The sequence below is a fragment of the Rissa tridactyla genome, chromosome 5 (genome assembly GCF_028500815.1).
Source record: "Rissa tridactyla isolate bRisTri1 chromosome 5, bRisTri1.patW.cur.20221130, whole genome shotgun sequence".
Classification (NCBI taxonomy): domain Eukaryota; kingdom Metazoa; phylum Chordata; class Aves; order Charadriiformes; family Laridae; genus Rissa; species Rissa tridactyla.
Genome location: NC_071470.1, coordinates 58,178,949 through 58,202,080, shown reverse-complemented (window position 1 = coordinate 58,202,080; position 23,132 = coordinate 58,178,949). Strand labels below are relative to the sequence as shown.

Genomic DNA, 23,132 nt, shown 5'->3' with positions numbered 1-23,132 from the left:
AGGGGGATTCGATGAGGAGACAGGTTCTTCTGGGGAGGTACCTGGATCAGTTCTGGGAGGTAAAACAGGGAAGTGCTTTACAAGTGTTTTATAAGAACAGTCTTTCTGCAGGATGGGGTCTCCCTCTCTTGATCACTAACCTTGGGGTTGCTTGAAAGCACTTCAGAAATGTTGAAGGATGATGGAACATCAGCCTAATTACATTAATTTTCTTTGCCATTTCTTACAAAAAAAACAGTTAGGCTAAGTTCATCAGCTGCAATTTGAACAAGTGTCTCTCTAGGATTTCAAGGTAGCTCACCATTAAGAAGTCCCCTCTTCTAAATGCTTGTAAAATGCCTCATAAATTTAGAGTTAAGAGAGACCAAATCCGTAGTCAGTACTATTCTTTTTTGAACTTTTTGATCACTTAGATGAGTACCATGTTGCTGTGTATCTTTCACTGACCAAGAGACCAATTCATTTAATTTGGAAAATGTAACCCTCAGTTCCACAAACCTAACAAAATATTTTTAATAACCAGGTGCAGACTTACAAAGCTGGTTCTTCTAGTCAGTTATTAATATACATGAATATTTCATATAGGCTGTCCTTCTGTCACATTGACCATTTAGGATGTTGGGTGCCAGATCCTTTTCTAGGCTGCTTTTCTGTGAAATTAGAGGACACGTCATACTGCGCTGACTCAGCCACATCTCTCATTAACTCCTTGAGAGCAAAATAAGAGCCATTAATTCCATGTAGGTCACTGAACAACAGCCAAATGATCTCTTTCAGTCATTGCCCACATTTCATTTGTTCTTAATGATTGGTTTGTTAGTGTATGGTTTCCCACTGTACAGTAAAAACATTCGGATTTTGCAATCAAAGATAAGCCTAAAGCAACCTCATAGTTTCTACACCTGTTTAAATACAAGAAGATCCAGGAATTGCATTTGGATAAAATCAAGGCAAACTAGGACAGGAGTCACATCTGACAAGGTTTAGGTAGTCTGCGAACCTCTTAGTGAAACTATATATTCAAATTTTCATAGGCATAATTGACTCTTCCTCTCTTTTGGAGAATTTACTCCATCTGGAAGATCCAACTGTTTCTTAATATTGCACCATCATGTATTGCACATTGACTAGTGAAGGTAGTACTGCTCCTCCCTTCCCTGTGCAAAGCCAGCCAGATGTGGATGAATGTGCACATCATTGGGAAAAAAAAAAAACAAAACCAAACACAAAAGGAGTTAAGAGGTGATTCATTTTTTTAAAAAAGAAGGGGAGGAACAGCTGCAATGAAATCGGGCCAGTCCACAAACACTCAAGAGCAGCTTGGGTGTCAGAAACCCAGGCAAAGCAACTGTGAATTCTGGTGGGTTGTGCTGCTCCTTTGCTACGTTCCTGCACACGTCCACCCCCCAGAAAGTGGGGCCCACATTCGCTCTCTGTGATACCCTGTGAACACGTGCCCACGGCCTCTAAAGTTTAAGGAAACTTAATTAGCCAGGAAACATATTTCTCACTCGCCCTTTGCTTCCGTATGCTGGAAGGTTGGTGTGTGACGGCAGCTCTCGCCAGTCCCCTCCCCGCGGTGGAATGAATGCCGTCTCTGTCGGGCAGGCTAGGGGAGGTTACGCTCATGGTTTTAATTCTTCTCCCAGCCTTGAAACAGTCTGGCATGTCTACCCACAAAACGATTTTGGAACAATAGGCTTTAAATAAGCACCCAGGTACCAGTAAAAGTCAGTAGGCTGTTGGTCCATAATTCTGGTCAGCACAAACCAGACCCTAATATCCTTTCCTCATTTGGCACCACCCAGATAACCATTTTAATCTGGACATCCCCTTTCTTTTTGTCTCAACTTTAAAAAGAAACTACCCTCACTACAGCCATATCTTGGAAGAACTGGAAAAAATGCAGTTTCATATTTTTTTTACAGATTTTGAGGCCAGACTCCCATAAACCTCCTGATTTAGCTACTAAAATTTTGCTTGAACGTCTTGTCTTTTTGACAGAAAGGTTAGCAATTTCCCAGAGTACTCGGCTCCTGTGGGACCTGAAGCCACTGCAAAATGAAAGCGCAAATTTTAGCTGGGGAGCAGGCTAACGGTTCGTAAAATCTTCTGTCTTTCCCACTGGTTTGATAGTATAGTCACTGCAGCAATAGCAAAGCAGCAAGCACACTGTGATCTGACTACCTCAGCTGCCCACGTGGATAATGGTTTCGGTAAATCTTCATATAATACAGCTGTATATATAGTGTGTGGCTGCCGTACAAATGCATGTTCCCAGAACTCCTGCCCTGTTTGCTAGGTAGGACCTATCTTCGTGTGCTTCCTCCCTGGAAAGGGACATTTCCCAACACTGGTCTGACAACTTTATCTGAAATCACCTCGGAAAAAATCATTCTGTGGCAAGCTTGGAAAAAAACTTTCCTTCTGCTGGTTTGTGAGGCAAGCGGCCCCTTCAACGCTTGCCTCCGACGATGTCTGTGTCTTTTTAGTCAGCAAAACCTAGTGTTCCTTCTCACATGGCCATAGCAGGGTTTTGTGGGAGACGGGTGGAAATCTCCTGCAAACAGTTTCATTTTCGTCAACAAAATCCATCGGTTTCTTAAGAAAGCTGTCACCTAGCCCTGTCCCTGCTGTGTCACCCGCTTGGTGCCTGTCATCGATGGACTGGTTCTCTGGGACCACGTTCCATGAGACCGCAGAAGGTGAGAGTGATTTGAAAGAAGCTTGCCCTTGCCAGGTGGAGAAAATGATGTCTGAAAATGTGGAGCAAATGTCTGAAAGATGCGAGACATCCCTTCACATGGAGATGCACCCACCTTGGTACATGCTGCTTGATCATACCAGGAGTTTCTGAGTTTCTTTACTGATCTGGGGGCAACTGCCCTGTTGGGAAGTTGAGACCTGTCTGCTGAAGGTGGCTTGAGATGCATTTCTTCTCAAGAAACTTAGTTCAGAGAGTTGTTTCTCTTACAGATGCTTTCTTTGTGCATTTCACCAGTATCAGGTCGCATTTTACGTGTTTTCTGCTGCTTGGCTAAGTACTGAAATACTCTGTTGCCCTTTTACAGTAGCTGCTTTCTCTAGGCGTGCTCTCGGACCACCCTGTCACTCTGACCTCTCTGACCAAGGGGTCGTCCCGCACCCCGGTGCATCCCGCACGCCTGTGCCACAGCATCAGCGCCGCAGCTTCTTCCTCTTTCCTGAGGACCTCGGGTTTTAAATCAGCAGGGCACAGAAAGGCCATTTTATTGCGTTAGGAGAGCAGCTCTTCAGCAGCAGAAGGGAAACTTGATCTGACCACTGAAATCCTCCTGCTGAACAGAACAGGAAGGTGAAGGTGGTTTGATTTGTCACGAAGGAAGGTGTAGGATGCTCCACGTTCTTCACCTGCTGACCTTTAAACAGTTCTTTGTAATTCAAGGGTGCTCCCTCTGTAAATATTCTGCCTGCTAAAATGAAAAAAAACCCGCTTCCCTTCTTTCTCACCGTTACAGTACAAGCAGGGTGCAGCCTGAGGGCTGTGACTCCACACGTAAGGTGATCTCGGCTGCTCTCCCAGGACCACCATGTGGCTTTCACAGAGGAGAACCATGCCCTCTCTGCCACCTCCCTGTGATCCCGGGGCACAGACTCACCGGCTGCGACTCCTGTGAGTCGCCATCTAAGCACGTCGGGGCAGAATTAAGATTTCTTCTCTCCTCCAGCCAGGCCCCAGGCTGGAAGCTGGAGCTGGACCCGTGGGAGCTCCATCTGGTTGCCCAGCTGGCCTGCTGCCGGACTAGGCCAGCACAGCCACGGCAGAGGATAGTCCAACACCTCAGAGACTGGTCAAACCAGTTGGACACGGGTGGTTTGGGGCAGCGTTGAACAGGCTGTGGGGCTGGGTAAGGAGGGCTCTGCTTGAAGTCCCTAACCAGCCCTTAATTTTGCGCAGCGCAGCTGGGTCTTGCCGTCTGCAGGCTCCATGCTGCTCTCTGCTGGTGCTGGGTACGCAGGATGGCATGCTTCCGAAAATAAAGATATTCCACTTTTCACAAGTAGCTTGTAGCTAACATATTTTACATTCCCCTTAAGCCATAGTCAAGACTCTTATCCTCTTCGATGCCATTTTTACCTAGTTCTGCGGATACGCTTTGCATGGTGTGTTTGCTTAGTTTAAAGATTTATTTAAGACACAAACCAGAGCAGAGAATTTCCACTCTGTGATTATGACAGCACTAAAGTCCTTTAGGAAATGTTGCTATATTCTGTGCTGAACTGTTATTTCATTTTTATTTTTTTATGTGGAAGTCACATTCCCTGCTCGGTTCTGCAGTGTTGATCCTGGAGTGGGATGTCCAGAGGTGTCGGGAGCCAAGCGCGGCGATGGATCTGCATAGAAAGCAGCCCTAGCAAAAATGGGCAGCGTCTTCCTCGCTGCGAGGAGGAGCTGAGCCCGCCACAACAGCAGCTGGGGCTGAACTGAAGTCCTGAGCTACCTGCTGCCCTCTCAGGCCTTTGAGAAAGAAGTCCTTCACTCCTTCCTGGGAAGCAGGATGGAGGGAACAGAAAGCAGTAACGGGCTTCGGCCACTAACACCGGCTTTCTCTTCCCATCAGCTAACGCCCCAGCCCTCAGTTTCCCTCCTTAATGCTGCGCCTGACCCATGCATGGGATGTGTTTTGAGGCCCTCGTTTGAAAACAAAGTTTGTGAGGGAAAAGTGTTAGTTTTTATTTTACTCAGGGATACACTTTGATCGTATCATGGACGGTATAATATCAGTTGGGCATTTGTTAATCTACCAGAGAAGTCACTGCCTGAAGGGAGGAGAATGTAGGACATTTTGAGTCTGAATAGATGAGAAAGCTGCATTAGCCGGTGCAGTTTGTTTCTGATCGGTCTCTCTAGTTGGAAAAGGCTGTAATTGTACAGTAATTCACTGCTACCTTATTTCTAAAATCCCTGCAGATGATTCCCACCAGACAGACTGCTTTGGTAAGCAGTTCATTTCAATACCTCACAAAAGCTACAGCAGAGAGCAGGGCGAGAACAAAATGAAGCAGAAGTGATTTACTGAGCAAGCAATGTCATCACTCTGCTGCGCATCGTGTCTTTGCAAGATAGAAATTTGTTGGTTGATCTTACCTCACAGAACAAACAAGATTAGGTGGCAGAGGCACAAAAAGCAGTCCTGTCTCTCTGGGTCCAAGGCACATTTGCAGGCGTGCATTAGGTCTTTTTCTGTCTCCGGGGGTGTGTGCTTGTTGGCACGGTGGTGTTTTGGCATGCAGCACATCTCACAAACAGCTACCTGCTCATGGCGTCTCCTTAGGTAATTGAATCAGTTACTTCCAGCTTACATCCAGTTACCTTCCTTCCTCCTTATTTTAAGCCTTCCCTTGGGAATTATGTGAAAATGTAACTTGGTTTTTACTGATAAAAAATTCAGATTGGTCTAAGGCGCACCATTTACAGCAGTAGCCGGAGTCACTTCTTCTAGAGTCATGAAACTAGAGGAAGCCACCGTGCTGTGAAATTACAGAAAAGTAAGTGTGTGAGTGTGCGTGTGCGTGTGCATGCACTCCAAGGAGAGCTCTGCGGTAGTTGCTAAACAAAAAGACAGGAAGAACTACATCATCATAATCTCAAGGACAGCAAAGTGAAACTCGGTAATCCCCACAGGGCAAATACTCTTTGCCTCTCTTATCAGTCCAGATTAAATCCCTGGGGTCCATACTCAATCATGTACAGTTAAGCCAACGTTTGCCTGCTCCTCAAGCAGGCGCTTTTCTCGTCTGAGTTTGTGTTCGTGGCACAGAATTCTCTTTGGTTTTAAAACTTTAATAATAAATCATATTTTAGGAAAGCAGTACAGCTTCTGTACAAGGAAAGGCGTATTGCTTGCAGCTATTTGATTTCATGATTTAAAATTTCCTTTTTCCCCCCCCATTTTAATGTCAGCACTGAGGTATTTGCTAATGGGAGAACCAGCATATCATTAGATACTCGGTCTGATCTTCCTCCACCCAGTTTTGTCACCACCCAAAGCATAGGAGCAAGCCACAGCCTGCCCTGGCTAGCTTGAGGAGTTCCCTGCCTCAGGAAGTGATCAGATCACATCTCTGTCAGGATGTCTTGTCTTTTTGGGAATGAGAAATGCAGCTCCTGAGAAAAAAACAAAAAAAAAGGGCATGTGTTGAGTGCCAGAGAGAAGACACAGAACGAGTTGCACCTTGTTTCAAAACTCCTCCAACAGGCTTTGGCACTCTCTGATGAGTTAAAAGGACCAACCCCCGAAAGAGACCTGAGAAAAGCGTGCTGAGAGCGCATTTCTGGGAGGGAACAACCCTGCACGGAGAGGGTGCGGAGATGCTAAGAATACCGCACTCTTTCTTCTGCATGCAGGGGTGGATGAACATGAGAGACTGCAACGGGCTGTCTTGCCTAGGCCTGGGAATATGTGCGTTGCTTTGGGCAGTGCTAATGGGAAACCCAGACTCGGCTGAACTCCTCAGTACACCTGCTCCACAGCAGGATGGGGTTTTATTTGCACATAGCACAAGAGGACTCATGTGGCAGCAGAGCCCCCGAGCCAATACCGCCATACAAGTAGCAGATAATAAGCGGCGCTTCTTAAGTGCTCACCGTTGTCTTAATTTCCCGATGGCCCAGTGAAACCTCAGGCATCAAAATGTGATGGTGCGGGAGCCAGGACGTAACACCCACCTCTCCCCAGGTGTGACCTGGCTGTAGAGCCCTGTCTGTGGTGCCACTGGCAGCGTGGTGCTCCTCTTGGTTGCGCAGTGCATGCGGTAGACAGGGGAGAGCAAGGTGCATGGCTCCTTAGCAGCAGGCAGGTTTGACTGGGTATATCAATGCTGCAGATTTGGAAATCTAACTGCTTTGTGCAAAAAACATGAAAACTTATGTTAACAGCTTTTATGCTCAGCAGGCTTACTCGAGCCATCTAGTCTGACCAAGTAAGAACTGCCACAGACATCAATTTTTGAGGCTGCCTTGGTGATTTTAAAATACAGTTTTTAATACTGACTTTACAGGACAAGGACGAGTAACAGAGAATCTATAACGTCTGATTAACCATTCCTTATTTCACACACTTTGCATAAATGGTAGCTTGCATTGCCCACGTGTCTACCCATCAGTTTTAGGTGGCTTGGTTTGCCTGCTGCCATGTGATAATCATGAAAGACACCAAGGCAGAGCAGAAACCAGAGGATTCATGAGTAGGACAAGGTCGCAAAGAAGTTGTGGAGGAGGAGATATGTTGTGAGGGGAGATAAGATGGAGCTGGGTAGAGGCACAGGGATATGTGACGTAGGCATAAAGTAAGATATACTCAACCCCAAAGGAGATTGGGAGATTCTTTGCTCCATTTTTCTGAAAGCTGCTTGTTCCACCCAGTATTCATCACAACTTCTGAAGGGCCAACAGGCTACAATGGTAGACAATGGGCAAGCATGTTCTCGCCATAAAACAGTGAAGCAATTCCTTTTGCAGAGTTCCTCGATGCTGAGACAAGCCTTTGTTCCTTACATCAGCTTTTGTTATCTGAACCTATCCCCTTTGTAATTGCACTAATTAATACCATTGCAAATCTCTTGATGTTTCTCATTTACAGAACACTCTTACCTTGTGTCTCACTGTGATGAGGTGAGGGTGAACCTGCTGTTTATGTCTCGATTCAAGTAGTCAGTTCCTCTGTTGGCAATGTCCTGTTAAGAGATGAAGTATGAAGTCAGCATGTCCACCAAAACACCAGCCCTGCCCGAGAACCCCCACCCAAATCTGTGTGCCCCACCAGGGTTTGTCTGTGCTCAGAGCCCTGTGGGGGTAACAAACACAGGGAGAGACATGAGAAAACTCTGAGGAAATCAGAAGAGGGAATTGGTCCTGATTATGTTGATGACGGCTCTTTATCAGCTCATTTCTTGTAGTCTCCCACCCATCAGCATCAAAACTCTGCATGTTGTTTCCAGATGAAGTAGATGTCTTCCTGAAAACTGAAGGATCTTTCCTGTAGTAATGAAATAAAAAACATTGACGTTACTGTTCCAGACTTTCACCAGGAGATACGGCTGCAGTCTAGTTTACAAATCTGGGTTCAGAATAACCTCCTAGAAGCCAGCAGAGTTGCTCCACCTTTAAGGCTGTCTCAAACTGAGTATTTCAGCGCATTTATGGTTGCCTTCTCATAATGATTGGAAGTGATGGCATGTAGATTTCCAAGCGTCCACTCAACTTTCTTAATTTTCTCTTTTTGTTTTAAAGTATATTCGGTGCTGTTCGAACTGGTGCTTATATGCTGTACATTTTGATGACCAAAGGCCTGAAGCAGTCAGTGTGTGACCAGAGTTTTTACATTGGACCTGTCAGCAAATTCTGGGCATATGCATTTGTGCTAAGCAAAGCACCCGAACTAGGTGAGTACCCTCTCTGCCTTTCTCTCGCTATGCATATTTAGAGCAGAAACGTCTGTGCAGGAAGCACAAGAAGGGTCTCAGTGCTGTCGAAACCCTGTTTTAGTCTTAGAAAATCTGAGTGAACAAAACCAACCCCAAACTCTGCAGGTTTTAGTCTCTAGAGATTTAAGTCCAGCTTGGCTGAAGTTAGAGCAATGTGCAGTTGGATAAGACCATTCCCAGCTCGGGAATAAACTACAGTGATTATACACAGCAGGGCAGTCGGGGTAAGAGCAGTCTGGTCCATACCTCTTCCTTAGCTACTCGTAGGCAAATACAAATAGCGTAACCAGCCGTCACTCAGCCTGTGGGTGCAGAAGTGAAGGGTGGGCTACAGCAGCTGTGTCAGCAAGAAGCTTTGAGTCAGGTTCTGCCTTGGTTTCTGCAGCATTCATCCATAAATACACATGTAGGCGTACAATTATGAACAGTAACATGCTTCCTCCTTAAACATTGAAAGCTGTGGCTGGCTGCTTCCTCCAAATAGAAACCAATTTCCCATAATATCTGTAGCTTTTCCAGCCCTGATTCTTATAAACTCCTGTCTCTCCAGCAACTTTTTTGCTAAGGATACTTATGATATACATGCCAAAGCCAGTCTGCGGGTGTTGTCATCCTGTGGCTTATTAGTGTAAGAAAAGATTGTTTTAATGGGAAGGAGGAGGCAGCAATTTAGCAGCCCTCCAGCTTTCATTTCAGAGGATGCACTTACTAAACCTCAAAGGGCTGCAGCACTCGCTGTGTTCAGATGTACAGCAAAAATAAGTCTTTACCTTTCAGCAGAGAATTTGATTCAGTAAATTACGGGATAGCAATTAATCGGCATAAAAACTGGAAAGAGACAGACACCAGTTGCCTTGCTGTGTCAGAGTCCCACCCATGATTTCCTGATGCTTAAATTACTGCAAAACCACAGAAATTTATTTGCTAAAACTGGAAAACATCAGCTAGAACTGCACGGCAACAATAAATTGAATCTATGATTACTTACTAAAATGTGAGTGAACATCTTGCAGCTAATGAAGTAAACAGTAGCATTACAGCTTATTACAGACCTTGTGCAGACGGTGCAGTTTGGGTTCCACCCATCACTAATATTCATGATTTGGATTTCCTGGGATACATATGCATAGAAGTAAGTTCCTAGATGCAAATCTCAGGGATCTTTTTGGAAACACCGTGTCTATAACAATAGAAAACAAGTAACATACACGTCTCTCTCTTCTCTAATTGAGATGCTCGGTGCAATCATGAGATGCAGAAGGAAGAAAGCAGCAGGAAAGAGGAATAAAATTTACTTTTCTACAGTAGCAACATGAATTTGCAGAAAAGGATGTGCATTTCAACATAAACCAAATTTCTTTCTAGAAGCACTTTTTCCGGCAATTATGTTACATACCTTTCAGTATTGTAGGTTGCATATGCAATAGCTTTTTGCATAGCGCCTCAGAAAGCTCTACGGAGTTTAACTGGGTTGTTTGCAGGTAGGCATTTGAATCGGAGGACTCTGTGCGGCTGCTTCCCTATCAAGCTACGTTTCTCTTCTAGTCACAGTATATAATGGACAGTCTCACAGTCAGAGATGATGCACGTACATTCACCTACCTCACCTCAGACTTTCATGGATTATGTTTGCAGCAAAGGGCTACCAAGTAGACCTATGGAGGTTTCAAACAGGGGTTATCCACACAGGAAGATTTGGATACGTTGGTTTTGCAAAGATTGCATAAAGATTAGGAGGCAAGCTGTCTCTCGGATCAGACAGCCTCTCAAATCTTGAGTTGAGGTGGTTTTTCATAGAATCCTAGAATCATAGAATGGTTCGGGTCAGAAGGGACCTTAAAGGTCATCTAGTTCCAACCCCCCCTGCCATGGGCCTGGACACCTCCCACTAGACCAGGCTGCTCAGAGCCCCATCCAGCCTGGCCTTGAAACGTCCTTGAAATGGTCTTCATGCTCCAAAATAGTGTATTCTCCAGCAGCAACAGCAAAGGGGAGAGAGGACTGCAGTAATTATGTTTCATGTTCAATGTGTTTCTCATTTCCTCCCCTCCTTTTTTTTTTTTTTTTTGTTTTTTTTTTGTTACAGGTGATACAATATTCATTATTCTTAGGAAACAGAAGCTCATCTTCTTACACTGGTACCATCACATTACTGTGTTACTTTATTCTTGGTATTCCTACAAGGACATGGTGGCTGGCGGTGGCTGGTTCATGACCATGAACTATGGAGTACACGCCGTTATGTACTCGTACTATGCCTTGCGGGCTGCTGGCTTCAGAGTCTCACGCAAGTTTGCCATGTTCATCACCTTGTCGCAGATCACTCAGATGTTGATCGGTTGCGTGATCAATTACCTGGTCTTCTCCTGGATGCAGCAGGGCCAGTGCCATTCCCACGTGCAGAACATCATCTGGTCCTCTCTCATGTACCTCAGCTACTTTGTGCTCTTCTGCCATTTTTTCTTTGAGGCCTATATTGGCAAAACCAGAAAAGAAAGGAAGGTTGACTAGTGGTAGAAACGAGAAGCCATAGCTCAGGGTCATCAAGAAAAACAAAATTATAAGAAAAGAAAATGGCACAAGGAAACACATATATGTATGGTGCAGCTAAAACTTGGCAGCTTAGGGAAAGTTAGCTTGGTTTAACCCAGTAAGTTTATGATCCTATCATGGTGAGGACTCACTGAATTCTACTCTATCTCAAAGGACTGCTGATGAAAGACAACTTCCTTCTTGTACCTGTCTGCTCTAGAAAAGAAAGGAGAAAAGAAAGAAGAGAAAAAAGAAAAGAGAAAAGGGAAGAAAAAAGAGAAGAAAAGAGAAAAGGAATAAAGTTGAGGGAAAAAGAAAGTACGTTACATACGCAGTGTGTTTCCCCAGGGTGGAGGAGAGACTTTTATTTCCAAAAAAAAAAGTTCCTAAATCCTTTCTAATAATTTTTCAGCATTAAACTTGAACAAAACAAAGCAGAGAGGTGACAAAAAATACCTGTCTGTGACAACAGTAAGATTGAAAAATTAAAATCTTTTCCATAGAAGGTCGGTACCTTTAGCCAAAACGAAACCCAAAAGGATGTTTCCTGAATGGGAAGCGGCTGAACTCCACACTGTGGTCACGAACGGAAAAGAGAAGAGATTGATTTCTCTGCTATGTACTCTGCTGGAGGAGCAGATCTGGGATGCAGAGTTGCCTCCCTCAGAAGGCGGAAAGGAGCAGTATTTTTACAAGAGTTTAATGTGAAAAGATGCACTGTTGCAATACATATCTCAGAGAGTGCATTTTCCAAGTGCATTTTTCAATTAAACGCAAGGAATTTCTGCAGCAGGATAAGTCATAGAGGGTTAAATCAATCACTATTTGCAAAATTACCAGGGGCTAATCGCAGAGGGATGTTCAGGAAGGAGAGGGAGACAACTCCCCTCATGTGATTTTTAGGAATTATCCGTTAATCTCAATTTAACCCGCAGCAACACTGAATTAAATGGGAGAAATCGGAAGAAATGCTAGTTAGCGAGAAGAGAGTGATACATCTGCCCACTGTTTCCAGAACAGAGCCCTGTGGCACAATAGGGATTCTGTGTCTGTGTGGACACAAGGATACCTGCCTGGGTGGGAAGAGGCGGCAGGACTGCGCGACATTGGGTAACACTGTGCTTCTGCATCTGCCTCCCGGGCGGTGCAAAGATGTTCAAAGTGCCCTCCTCTGGTCATGTGGAGATACTACTACAAAACATATTTGGAATAGGTTTTTCTTGAGATTTGTATAGAAAAAAAAATTAGTCTAAACGGAGTAATTTTGCTGCAACAGCTTAACTCTAAAGTCCAGAGAGAATGATCATTCATGAAATATATCTCTGTCTCTGCAGAATCTGTACTGTAACATCAGACTGACCACTTAAGAAGACCCTCTTTCTTCTCTGAAGTCAGCTACAGATATAAGGAGAAACGTATTTCACTCTGAACCTTAGAGAGTTAGTTGAGAACAGCCATATTCTTTCAAAGAGAAGTAGATTGCATTATCTGTGATATTCCAGTCCTTACAAAGCCAAATAAAATGTGTAAAAGTTCCTAGTATTTCAAAGACGCAAGTATGTAAACTTGATGTTAAATGTGTTAATGTAGTATTCTAAATTGTATCAGTTAGGTAGTTTAACTAAACAATTAGAAGAACTAGATCAACAAAATAGGGACTGCTGTTCTGCATAGGATATACACACACCTATAACTACACCCATAGACACATTCTGTGAATTGTCAACGAGAAAAAAAAGCCCAGTGGCAGAGAATCACGTTTCCTGGCTAATGCAAAAGATTGTCATTATCTTTCTTGCTTTAATTTGAGATTGTACAGTACAAAGGGTATTTTTTTTTTAATTATCATTTCTAGCTTTAATTGTGCTGTCATTCATGAAACAGAGCTGCTTTAGTATCCTGTTAAGAGATGACAAGGGCTTTCGGTGTCTCATTATATACAAAAGAAAAACAAATAAAGTTACATTCCATGTTATGTCAATGGTCTTACAAATCAAAAAGCCTTTGCAGGCTAAAATCATAATTATAACAAGCAGAAAACGAGTTTACATTTGTGTTACTTAAGTTATTGATGTGCTGACGTTATTTTATGGTACACAACAAATAGCAAAATGTGATATGCAGTAATGAAGCTATGATATTCATGAATAGGACTACTGTATACGTGGAAATATTAGACAAAACCAATTAAATGTGTAAACCATTTTGTTATACAGCTTGGGAGTAGATAATTATAATGCTGAATAAGCCTTTTTCCTCATGCTTAATTTTGCCCTGGCTAAGAAGCAGGTTAAGAAGATCAGTTTAGAGTGGAAAAGGCAAAATTAGAGTTGGCTGCAATTAGTTGAGAAGCATTGGTAGAAGCCCACCATGGTGCCATTTAGATCCTCAGTCCCGTGTGTCTTAGGTCTCTCGAATAAAGCAAGAGGGGGTGGAAGCGGTCCGGTGTCTGGAGCTGAAGCTGGAGCAGAAATCTTGGACCCTGTGAAGTCAGTGGGGGCTTTGCTCTGCTTTGAACAGAGCCGGTGTGTCTGACTGCCTTTTATCTGGGCAGAGGGAAAGGACCCGCACACATCTCCTGCTAATTTGAGGCTAATGACCTGAAGGCCCCTTAAACTTTATCAATAAGAAGTGACACCGCACCACAGCCTAAGCTTAACACAGGCGGAAAACAGAGCGGGTTGCAACCAACCTACCGCGTTTTGTACGCTGTTTTCCCTAATTGCATAACAGAAGAACCCCCATGTCTGCGCGTGCTGGATGGCAAGGCTGGCAATGCCGACACTGACTTCAGCGGAGCAAGAATTTCACCCGCTCTTACCCCCATCCTCCCAAACCTTTGCACCATTCCCAGTGCCTGCTCCCGACGTTCCCGGGGCCGGGCAGGTGAGAGCTGCCTTCCTTGCTGCCTGGGAGGAACCAGCCCCAGCCACCTCCTCAAAAGGTGTGCCCCCGCCGGGCAGGGGGAGCGCGGCGCTGAATTCAGTGGGCGTCCTGGCGGGCGACGGGGCTGCAGGCAGGAATACGTGTAGGGAAGGGGCGGCAAGATCAGGCACGCGAGGGACAGTGGCGAATTAGGGTATGTTTATCGTCACGCTGGAAATTGGCTGTCACACTGCCGTTTGCTTCAGGAGATGACGCATCACACACGCATTTATACAGGTCCTGTGGCCCTGCTACACCATTGGGCTTTTCCTCTGAGGTTTTCCACTAGAATCAAAGGTGGTAACTGTCATTAAAGAAACTGAGGATGAGACCAAAACCAACTTACACTGTTTTTCTTTTTTTTTTTTTTCCTTCCTAAAACATGCACACGTGATATTTAGACATCACATTTAACCCACTCACATGTACTTAAACACTGAGCCAGTCAACCCTAATGTTATGACACCTCAAAAATACTCCAGCTGTTCAACCTACAAGCCACAAGATAGAAACACAGCTAATTGGGTCTTATTTATTTTCCTCATTTTGAGCCTTGGGGTCACACTTTCAAATTTTTCTGCCCACTCGCAGAACCCTTTTTTTCCTAATTATTTTAAATGAAGTTGTAATCCTGTTGGATTCTTATGCGCCATGGGGCACTCAAACTTTATATAAATTACCAAGTATTATGGGACCTCTGACAACCACCACAGATGCTTGAAATGCTGTTATTCACTATTAAAGTCAGGAAAGTTACACTGGGGTTAAGGTCAGTCTGCCAGGGCCAAAGTCTGTGTTTTATGTTTTGATGCATTAATCCGATGTACTGAAATAAAACCAGAAAGGTCGGTATGGATTTGTGCTTAGGCAGCTGCGAGCAGAATTTGGCTCTTCCCAAACGCTACTTCTGTGTAGTGGACACTTTAAGGAAAATATTTTCAACTAGTTAGTGGAAGAAGAAAAACTTGGGTAATTTTGGAGCCTCTTAAATTGTGCCTGTGATGAGAAGGAAACCCCTCGTGCTTAGAGACCTTCTGTAACTCGGAGTCACAAATGATTTATGTCTGGGCTCACTGATAACACCCAACTAAACGCGTCTGGCTCCAACAGAGACCTCTCACCAGAATCTCACAGTAAACTAATACAAGCTTTTACTTACAAGATAAGGGCGAAAGCACGCAAAAGGAGTCAGTCAAAAGAGCCAAAAGAGCTAGTGGGAATAAAGTATTGAGCACAAGTTGCAGGAGAGACAAGGAGGGAGAAGATCTATTCCATACCCAGGAGAAAGTATTTCCAGGCTGAACGCTTGCTCCTTCCGAAGATGCAGCAAGGCAAAGCGGGAGGAGGCTGGGCTGCGCAGTGCTGGGTGCCCAGGACGGGGTGGCTGCTGGAATCAGGCTTCCTGCGGAAGTTAATTACGCAGTGGCTCCCCGAGTGCAAGCGTGGGTCTGTGGATTGGTTTGGTGGCGCATCCGTGGTCTAATAACTTGTGAACTTCAAGGCCTGGGTGTATTTCATTTTTCCTTTCCTGAAAGTAAAAACCTGGGACAATGTTTTAGTTGCGAGCAATGGTACCTCAGGGATCAATATTCAGGTGGTTTTCAGGCAACAAAGAGCATAAAACACCAATTGTCGTGACTGTAAACAGCAGCCTTTGTAAGCAGTGCCAGATATAAGGTATTAGCGCAGTAATATTTCTAGTAGTTGTAGTCCATCCTGTACTTCAGAACCAGTAACAGAAGTATAATGTGTTTGTAGGCAAATCCTAAATACAGACATACTTCAAGTAATAAAAATGGCTTTGATCGAGGAAGAAATCAAAGCAAATTGCAGACAACACCGTGTAAGTTCAAGGACTTGGTCCAATGCCTGCTGAAAGTGAGATCGTTGGTGAGATGACCGGTGACTTCAGTGAGCTTTGCGTCAGCCCCCTGCAGCCCAGGCGCAGAGGGCGATGCAAGACCTGGATCCCCTTCTTGTTTACTTAGTGGTGACATGAGCCACGCGGGGCATCGCTCAGGCACTGACACAGGTCTCTGGTCATATTTTCCAGCCTCGCGTCAATGAGCCCTCTAAAAGGGAAGAATCGTTAGTAGAGTTCTACTGTTTTATTTCAATACGTTTTCCATTCCATTTATTTTACCAAAAGCAATCCAAAGGACAAGTCCCCGATCCTGCTGTCGTAAACGCCCTGTTGCGGTCAGTGCAGCTGTACGTGGGCACAGAAACGTTTTGCTTACAGGGGTGAAGGCAGGATCGGTGCCTTGTTACAGGCTTAATTTCTAGCAGAGCAAACACCACGGGGTAGGATTTGATTTCTTAAATTAAACCAACTGTACCAACACAAATAAGATCGGATCTGCACAAGAACTCGACGGCTAAGGGGAACCAGGGCCCTCCCCAGTACGTCATAAAACTCAATAAAATGCTGCATGAAGTGGGGTTAGAGTGTATTTCCCAATGGGTATAAAAATAATACTCCCCTGAAACAGTGACCTTCCTGAGAAGTCTCACTTCTGTCCAGTCCTGGACAGCTTCAAACAGGCCTGTCTGCTGAAAAAACACAGCTCTGATTGACTTATCTGCTTTCTCAAAAGAGCCACTACATGCTTTAGGCTTTTTGGAGCCTTAAAGCTCAAGTTAGATTTATATTCAGAAAAAAACAACCTTAAATATGTGTACAGTAACTAGGAGAGAATAGTATGAGAAATATCTTTATTTTACCATTTTCAAATGGCTATTTCACTACATAAAAGGAAGTTTTTATTTTTATTTTTTTGGGGTATATTGATATTCCAAATAAAATTTTAACTTTTGGTTCAAAATGAAGTCTGTCTCTGTGTTTTATTGATCTATAACGTCCATTTCGTTCTCTATGCTACCAACAAGCCCAGCTATTGAAAGAGAGAAGCGCTTCTCCAGCTGTGAGACTACAGCGTGGCTACTCCGTCTTTCATATTTTTGTGTACCATGTAGAAGCATTATATGGGGTTTTTCCTTTGTGTCTATGTGTGCACATGCATCTGTATGATACAACTGCGTATCATACAGATAATTGGTGCTTGGATGTCCTGTTTCTACACGCTTGCACTTTGGAAATCCTAATCTCTGCATCTCTGTCAAGAAACAAAATCCCTGTCCATCATGATACCTTCTGAGTGGAGGGGACCGTGCAAATGCAGCAGCGCTCGCCAGCGAGCCCAGCCGGCACTGTCATACAGCTCCCAATGGCACTGCCTGCTCCACACCGTTTCTGCACCAGCCTTTTTCTGAACGGTCATGTGTCCTTTGGTCCCCCAACATCACTTTTACCCATCCCTCTGCCTGCGACACGACTCGGGCAGGCCGGCACCCATGCTAAATGATGGGCAGAGCCATCCCCACTCTGCACAGCAAGAGCATGTCATGGTTTGCTTCCCTCTTGATATCTTGTAGTTAAACCAAAGCAGTCTATAAAGGGCAATAAAAGCTTTGGTGTCCCATATACCCAAATCGATAAGGTGACTTGCATCTATCGCAGGACTAACCAAAGGCTGAGGCCGGACGCAAAGCGTAAGTGTTTGGGCTGTAGCATATCCCTGCTGAAACCCCACCGCTCTCCCCCGGAAAGGTTTCCAGCCCCACAACAGGTTTCTGAGCAAAGGCAACATGAGCAGGGGGTGGAGGGAGGAGGGTAAAGCAGAGTGGGAAGCCCACGATGGGCAGGCATGGGACTGTGAGAGACCCTGATGACCTTCCTGAGGACTGGTTTGGGAGCCAGCCCAAGGAACAGCCTGGAAGCAGAGCAGCAAGAAGAGGGAATTGGATATGTGGACCGGGAAGTGCTGCCTACCGTCTTCAGTATTATCACAGGGAGAGTGGAAGAGCAAACGTAGCAAAGCAGAGGGAGATTTCCAAGGTAAGTGCAGCTCTGCTGTTGGGAAGGACTCTTACAATAGCTGGGGAGAAAAAAGATAGGATGTGGGCAGTATAGGATTGTTTCAGGCTTATGTCGGAAGTTACATTTCCTTGGCTCCTCTACCCACCTCTCTATGCTTCTGACAGCTACCCATGACCCAGGCTGGGTTACAGCCATATTTGAGGCAGGAGTGGAGCTACAGCATGTAAATCCTTATTAAGATTCTGTGGAAAGCAAAGGGGTACAGCTTTTGTGGACGTACTACACACTCTGCCAGCACCTTTGGCGGGGCTATGGGTAGGGCAGGTCATCCTTTATAGCCCAAGCAGAAATGAGCTCCCCTTTCTAGTTTCCTCTGTCAAGCTGCCATGACTTGCAATGACCTTGTGCTCAAAGTCCCCAGCAGAACCGGACATCCTGACGACCCACCAAACACGGGCTGCTGCTTACCCAGAATGAAGGTATCGGGACAAAAGAAACTGCATTGTGCTTGTCCTTTAGCACTGCGTGGCCAGGCAGGTATCCATCACCACGTGGCTCTAGCAGCACTCTGCTTGTTGCCATCCTGGCAGATGCCAGGCACAAATGACCGAAGCTGGCTCAGTGCAGGAGCCCAGCCACAGCAGACGGTAGCCACGGGACTGTAGCTGCCACTCTTCTGCCTGCTTGCCTGGGAGCACTGCACAGCCTTACCTTCAGTTACACTCCATCCCTCCTGCATAGCCATTGCCTCCAAGACAAAGCTGACAGTAAGCCTCATGCAGGCAAACACAGATTTCACAGTGATGCTGGGCTTGGCCATGGAATTTCTTGAGGCTTTGCAACATTGCTTAGTGTTAAAATGCCAAATAAACATTCTTCGTCCGTTCTCCTCGAAGCAGCTTAGTGCCCTCTGTGCTCCCTCAGAGTGATGTGCCCACAAAATCCCTTCTGGAATAAACCACACAAATGCCTTCAGCTGCGCCTGCTCTGGCACCTTCCAGCCCTTTGGAGGCATGAGGGCTTGGCAGGGAGCAAACCCTTGCTGCTGCTCCGTAACAAGCTCACCAGAGAAGGCTTAAACAGAGTTAGTTATAACGTCTTTCACAACGAAGGAATAGGCTGCATTGCCTAAATTACTGATCTGGGGAAGAGGGGTGATGCCAGATGGACTCTGCTGGGTCATGGTGCTCTGTCTTGCCTCTCATCTACACCGCTCTTCAGCTTTCCTCTCTGCTCTACGCAATGACCCTGAAGGCAGCCCTGGGCCCTGCTGCTTCCTGGAATTTGATGATCTGCCTGTTCAGCCCAGGCTGAATTCCACTGCTTCACTCAAAAGATTTGTCCTTGTTCCTGAGGTGCCCTGGGCTAGCCACGAAGGAGGACTATAGCATCCACCTGTGCGAGTACCAGCTTCAGCCCCCATCCCACTATCGCCAGCTGCAGCTCCTTGAATTCCGTTTGCAATTCACTGCTCGAATCCTTTCTGCCACTGCAATCACTGTAATCCTTCACGCCCCAGCAGTGCACCGCAGCTGCTTCCACCCAGCGCCGCCAGCGCCTCCACCGACCCACAGGGCAGATGACGAAGAAAATGACACTAAGCTTTTCCACAATCTATTTTGCACCTCCAACAGGAAAGAAATTGCAGACCGTGGTGTCACCTGTTCAGATCATGCTGGTTTAGGGATGTTAATGCTATTCGCTATTAATAGAAATACTGCATTTCCATGCAAAATTATTAATGAAGTACCAACACTTAACAGTGTCAGCCGCAGTGTCAAATGATGCAGAAATTGTTTTACCGGTTAAAAATGAGCCGTGTGGCTTCTTGCATATTTTACATCTAACTCGCCTAACCATAGAAATGGTAGTAGGTGAAGTTATAATAAAGGAAACGGTAATAGAAAATATCGATTTTGGAATGTGTTCTATTGAATAATTTATTTTTGCGTAAAGAACCTTAAAGGTCACACGTAAAGGATTTTTTGGGGGCCAGTAATTTTTCCTTTTAAATTTTACTAGAAATACCAGGGATCCTAGATTTGGTCAGTACAACGCTGGCACTTACACCCAAATGGTGGCACTGGAACTGCTGCAGGCATTTAAATCCTTTTTCCCAAGTATTCATTAGACAGACGGCTAAATACAGTTAACAAAGACTTTGCTGTTCACCTCTTCTGCTTTCGCACTAAAGCTTTTCTTTCAACATGGCTTTATCTATGTAAGATAAACTGAGCACACGTAGGCTGATGGCCATTCAGGGTATCTGTCTGGAAGATAGGTAAGGTCACAGCTCTTTGGGGGAGCGCTGTTTGCTTGAGAACCTTTTTTCTGTTGTATAAGAGAGGCTAGGTCCAGGGACATAAAAGCAGCTCAGGCCTGTTATCACTTTAGAGGGTTATACATTTCATGAATGCAATTCTGTGCCTACCGACACTTGTAGACTTTTTGTCTGGGAGGAAGTTACATCACTTCAAGCATAGCTCATGTAACTGTTGCTTCAGGTAGAGCTTTTGCAAGCCTCAACTAAACCTCACCTCGTTTGCCCCACATCTGGCAACCAGCAAGCTGCTAGCATGGGGCCTGGAGCCACACAAAAAAGCTAGAGAAAGCGTGGCCGCAGGAGGTGTGCTGTGGCTAGCATCCCACAGGTGTGAGAAATACCCACCCCAGGGACTCCCTTGCTCCATCTGTGGGCAGCGACTCCCCCACAGGGGGGGATGCAGGTCCCTCCCAGGGAGCCTGGAGAAGACTTAGCGAGCCTTGGTCAGGGGGTTCATCACAAGGTGTGGTCTGAAGGCTGCTCTTGGTGGGACTTCTGCCCCTCGGCTCAACCCATGCAGCTGGTTTTTTAGGTTGGCAGAAGAGGACCTTGACCCACCCATGCAGAAAGACTGAAGCTATAAGATGCAATTCAAGTGTGTGTCTGCTAATGCTGGTAGTTTGTTGAGGATAGTCTAGATGCTCATATTCTTCACAGGGCTTATTTAAAACAGAAAAGGAGGGTACATGCAGACAACTTGGCTTCTCGGAAACATCTGCTCATTTTAGCTGATGGGGCATTCAAGAGAAAACTGGGAAAATTACAAAGACTCCAGCCTAAGGTCTTGGCTAGAGCTGAGTTCCTCCATGAACTCCCATCCCACTTTCTACCACTGCAGCCAGCCTTGTCAGTGCAAAACCATCTGCTGCGATACTTCTTGTGGGGCAGGAGAAAAATTTGTGTGAGTTAAACATGGTTAAGTGTTTACACCCAAGTGTCCTTACACCCAAGGAACAAACTTCCAGAATATCTGCTCCTATGCAATATATGTCTCTTCAAGAGGATACCTTTGAGCTGATATTTTCTCTGCTTGATCCTAGACTGGTTTGAATTAAATCAGGCAAAACCTGTTCCTTCAAGTGAAAGAATACGGAAAATGAGATGTGGCAGTTGGCCAGGGTTATTGCATGCAGAGTATAATGTCGGTGGCTTGTATGGATTTGCATACAGAGGCTGGGAACATCTGAACGGCTCAGTGCGAGCAGATCAGATAGAACTTCCTGGTAGACAACTATCAAGAACGCACACAGCCTTGGCGCCAGGTTGCTTTCCTCCCTGCAGCTGTAAGCACCGTCAGCCTTCCTTTCCTAAATTGCCCATCGCTGCTGTCGTACGAGGTGGTGGGCAATATGTGGTAGCACTTGAGCACCCAGGGGCTGCTCGCTTCTTGCTCTGCCTTGACAAAACCTCACTTGCTCCCTGCTGTGCAGCCTCGAGATGTGGCCTCTCGCTGTGCATCGGTGAGTGAGGCAAAGGGCTCTGCTCTAAGCAGAAGAAATGATTCCGTTGTAGCGGTGAAGGAGGTGGCTGCTGTGTACTGTCCCGCAGAGCAGCAGGAGCACTGGCGGCAGGTCCTGCACGCTGCCTGTGGGACTGACAGGGGCTCTGGGACACGGCTCGGAGAAAGAAAACTTGGCAGGGAAATATTGCACAGGAGCCTCAGAAACAAAGACATCTTTGTCTCCTAGCATCACACAACACCACGGAAGGATCTAGTGAAGGAACCATCTAGTGAAGGCAAGAAAAGGCTCCTTTCCCTTCCACCCCCTTCAGCAGAGCAATGCTAATGAGATTGAGGGTCTTCCTCTGGGAAGCAAAAGCATGAAATTACTGAAAAAATTAAACAACTTCAGGTGTAAAAAAGAAAAAAAAGTTGCTGGTATTTGGAAGAGGACAAAGAAGTTGTTGTCATTACCTGGGCAGTCTTTCCTAAGCTTGCCTTTTCATAACTGCAGATACAACAAATCCAGCCCAAAGTTTCTGTCACAGATTGGAAAACCAACATTTGCTGTGGCATCTCAGGTACGTTGGTACAGCCAGAGCCGCCCGCCTGCCTGGGGAGGCCGAGCAGTGCCGGTGCCGGGCTCCCTGGCTGCCGGGGGATGCTGCCTGCCAGGCACAGCCGGCAGGCATAGCTGCTGGTGGGGAGAGGCTCCCCATCTTCTAAAGGAGTGAACTTCAAATGGGCACGGCTTCAGTAAGTCCAAGCTGTACAAGGGTCTCCAGGAGACGCTCTTAATTGCGCTCATCTGCCTGGTCTTTTTTTTTAAATTTTCCCTTTTTGTTCCTTTCTCATCCTCCTCTGCGTGAGATAGTGACAGTGCGAGGCACCAGGAGCTAACTTCACTGCTCAACTTCCGTAGAAATCTAGAAAACTCATCAAAAGTATGCGTGCATTAATATATAAAAATACCGATATTTTAACTGCAAAGGTCTCTTACATGAATATTTGACGTAGAATATAGAAGTTTTGAGAATTATTTTCTTTAAAGGTAGCAACAGAGTTTGTTCTTAAAATCAGGAGATTTTTAAGAGGAACATAAAACTCTCATTTTAATGACAGCTCACTGCTTGAAAGTATCCTATGCAAACTTTGAATTCACAGTGCTGCAAGCAGAGATGTGAAATGGCAACTGAAGCATGAAGTAAGTTAATGTTCTTGATGCTGCCTTCTAAAAGGGCTTGCGTAGCTCAGCGCGCAGCATGCACTTACTGCTCCTCTCTGAATGCACTGTCCCCGTAGGAAAGGTCTCAATAGTTACAGACCCCCGGTGCTGGTTGGCTGCCTGCAGGGTGAAGCATGTTCATCAGACATGAACAACCTGGGGTTTTGCAGCTGTCAGTTTTCTTTTTTAAAATTAAACAATAACGGCAATTTAAAAGAAAAAGTCCTGACTAGCACTTTGAGTAAACAATTCTTCACTCCTGCTGATAAGCTTAACGCCGCAGTGTGGCAGGCACTCCGGGTTTAAAATCTGCATTGTGTTTATGCAGACCTTTCTTTGT

General features: G+C 45.4%; 1 protein-coding gene and 1 long non-coding RNA gene across 2 annotated transcripts in view; one reads left to right on the top strand and one right to left on the bottom strand.

Annotated features, from left to right (window-relative positions):
• The window catches only part of ELOVL6 (ELOVL fatty acid elongase 6), a 76,538-nt gene extending 63,565 nt beyond the window's left edge, over positions 1–12,973 (top strand). Inside the window, exons 3-4 of the mRNA XM_054203001.1 lie at positions 8,273–8,424; positions 10,553–12,973. Of these exons, the coding sequence (XP_054058976.1) occupies positions 8,273–8,424; positions 10,553–10,977 (577 nt within the window). The 3' untranslated portion in view covers positions 10,978–12,973. The remainder of the gene's footprint in view (positions 1–8,272; positions 8,425–10,552) is intronic.
• LOC128910108 (uncharacterized) lies at positions 6,013–7,774 on the bottom strand. The gene is made up of 3 exons (XR_008466618.1): positions 7,634–7,774; positions 6,710–6,884; positions 6,013–6,148 (listed from the first exon to the last, which is right to left on the bottom strand). It is a non-coding gene; the product is annotated as an uncharacterized LOC128910108 (long non-coding RNA).
• Positions 12,974–23,132: the final 10,159 nt, after the last annotated feature.